Source organism: Acanthamoeba castellanii, assembly GCF_000313135.1.
Source record: "Acanthamoeba castellanii str. Neff unplaced genomic scaffold scf7180000084776, whole genome shotgun sequence".
NCBI classification, from domain to species: Eukaryota; Discosea; order Longamoebia; family Acanthamoebidae; genus Acanthamoeba; species Acanthamoeba castellanii.
Genome location: NW_004457586.1, coordinates 614,016 through 616,117, shown reverse-complemented (window position 1 = coordinate 616,117; position 2,102 = coordinate 614,016). Strand labels below are relative to the sequence as shown.

The 2,102-nt window shown below is 56.9% G+C and overlaps 2 protein-coding genes across 2 annotated transcripts in view; both read left to right on the top strand.

Moving 5' to 3' along the window:
- Window positions 1–81: 81 nt before the first annotated feature.
- ACA1_282060 (uncharacterized protein) lies at window positions 82–515 on the top strand (the record flags this gene model as incomplete). Its single annotated transcript, XM_004344745.1, has 2 exons — window positions 82–260; window positions 356–515. The coding sequence occupies 2 exons, from the start codon at window positions 82–84 to the stop codon at window positions 513–515; spliced, it is 339 nt and encodes a 112-aa protein (XP_004344795.1).
- An 815-nt stretch (window positions 516–1,330) lies between these two features.
- The window catches only part of ACA1_281950 (helicase conserved Cterminal domain containing protein), a gene marked incomplete at both ends in the record, with an annotated part of 2,654 nt that continues 1,882 nt past the window's right edge, over window positions 1,331–2,102 (top strand). The window contains 4 exons of the mRNA XM_004344744.1: window positions 1,331–1,464; window positions 1,565–1,666; window positions 1,743–1,838; window positions 1,950–2,076. Coding sequence (XP_004344794.1) covers window positions 1,331–1,464; window positions 1,565–1,666; window positions 1,743–1,838; window positions 1,950–2,076 — 459 coding nt within the window. The remainder of the gene's footprint in view (window positions 1,465–1,564; window positions 1,667–1,742; window positions 1,839–1,949; window positions 2,077–2,102) is intronic.

The window sequence follows — 2,102 nt, the reverse complement described above, 5'->3', positions numbered from 1 at the left end:
ATAGGGCGATCGCCCACCACACGCAACACAGAGCCGACCGAGGGCGTGGCGCGACCCAACAAGAAGCGGCGCATGATTGCGATGGAAGAAGACGAGCGAGGAGTGGCTGTCGACCGCATGTTGGTGGAGGAGGACGCTGACGGAAGCGCGGCTGGAGGCAGCAACGGCTCCGCACCCGCCAAGTTCCTCGCGGGGCTCCGATTCTATTTGCACCTGGTGGGAGCCGAGCAGCACGATGCCCTCCGCGCGACCATCAAGCGGTACCGCCCGCCACTTCGAGCCCCATGCCCCCTGGTGCTCACACAGCACGACACGCACACAGATGTGGCGGGCGCGTTTCTGGTAGGTTCAACAGTACGACCACGCACGTCCTGACGTCTACGCTGTTGGCTGCGGCTGAGGACGAAGCACTCCGCGTGGCCAGGGAGATCAACCCCCGCCTGCTCATCGTCACCGCCGACTGGCTCCGCAAGTGCATCCAGCGCAATCGCCTTCTCTCCACCAGCGCTGCATGAACACCCTCAGCAGGCTTGGTGGATCCACAATAAAAACACTCTTGGTCTACAAGTGGCGTGGGCAAGACCCACTTCAACCTCAAGTTGCTGGGTCTTCTGGTAAAGTACCTGGACCTCCACAGCCCAGTCCACTAATGACAAGGTGGAAGCCCTTAAGGCTACCACAAAAGAGTACAAGTGGCAACCAGAGGTGATCACCAGCAACAAAGACAGCTGACCCCACACAGTGGCAACACTTCTGATGATACCCACCCCTGTGTGTACTACCCCCCCTGATGGATTGGGTGTGCTTCCTTGCCATCCAGCAGGTGCAAGCCACAAAAAGTGAGGCCAGCACTTCTGATCATTGGTTTGGTTGAAGGTTCTTCCGCCCTCCTCTTTGGTGATGGTGGGCGGGAGGTGCATGGCCACACTGCAGTTGCACCTTGGGCAGGCGGTTGTTTATGAACTTGCCTTGAGTGGCAACCAACATTGGCCAACTCGGTTGGGTGCTTCTGTTCACGCCAAAACACTGACAGTGGACATGTTACCATAACACGGACCTTGTCGACAACCCAGTAGCGGACTTCTTCCCGAAGAGAACGGGGAAAGGCGAAAGTTGGAAGTTGCACCCTCTTGCGCGTGCGCTCCGCAGTTTCGGTGTTCCCCTTCCTTCTCCGTGGTCTCCCCTTCGCGTTCGTTCTCTTCACTTTCGCCCCTCTCCTCTCTTTCTCTCTTCTTCTGTTGTTTGTTTTGTGCGGCTCGCGCCTGGGCTGCGAACAAACAAACGAACTGAACAGAAGCGCGGGTAGTCTCCTCCACTGGTGGGAGGAAAGATGAAGGGGAGTGTGGGAGAGGCGACGCCGCTGCTCGTGCACCCCAGCTCCGCGAGTGGGCTTGATGCCAAGAAACCGATCCGCGATTTAATCGTAATCTGTCTCGGTTTCTTCCTCATCTTCGTCGCATTCAGGTATATTATTTCTTATTATTTCGAATTATTATTCTCATTTTATTAATTTGAGAATGAGAATCAAAACTTGATTCTTCTTTTCTCATTTTTTTTTGTGCAGCACCACGCAGAACCTTGTGAGCAGTCTCATTCCGGGCAAGCTCGGCACCGTGACGCTGGCCCTCCTCTACGTGGCCTTCTGCTTCTCTTCCCTCTTCATCAGGTACCTAACAAACTTTGCCACCCTCCCCGCAACACTCAGCACTCTCTGACCCGTGTGCACATGGGACGTCAACCAGTTCATCGGCAACTGAACTCCTGACACCCAAGTGGGCGCTCGTCGCCGGTGCATCCACCTACTCCCTCTTCATCGCCGCCAACCTCAACCCAACCGCGTACAGTGCACGCGCCACTTCCCTCCACTTCGAGCTTGGGCTGAATGTTTGTTGCTCGTGACGCTGACGACGACGACGATGATGACGTTGATGTGGATGTGGATGCACCAGGTGGACCCTCATTCCGGCGGCGGTGACGAGCGGGGTGGGGGCCGGCCTTCTGTGGACCGGCCAGGGCGCCTACCTGTCGAACGTGGCCGCTAACTACGCGCGGGCGATGAACCAACCGAAGAAGTCAGTTCTGGCCTCTTCAACGGCATCTTC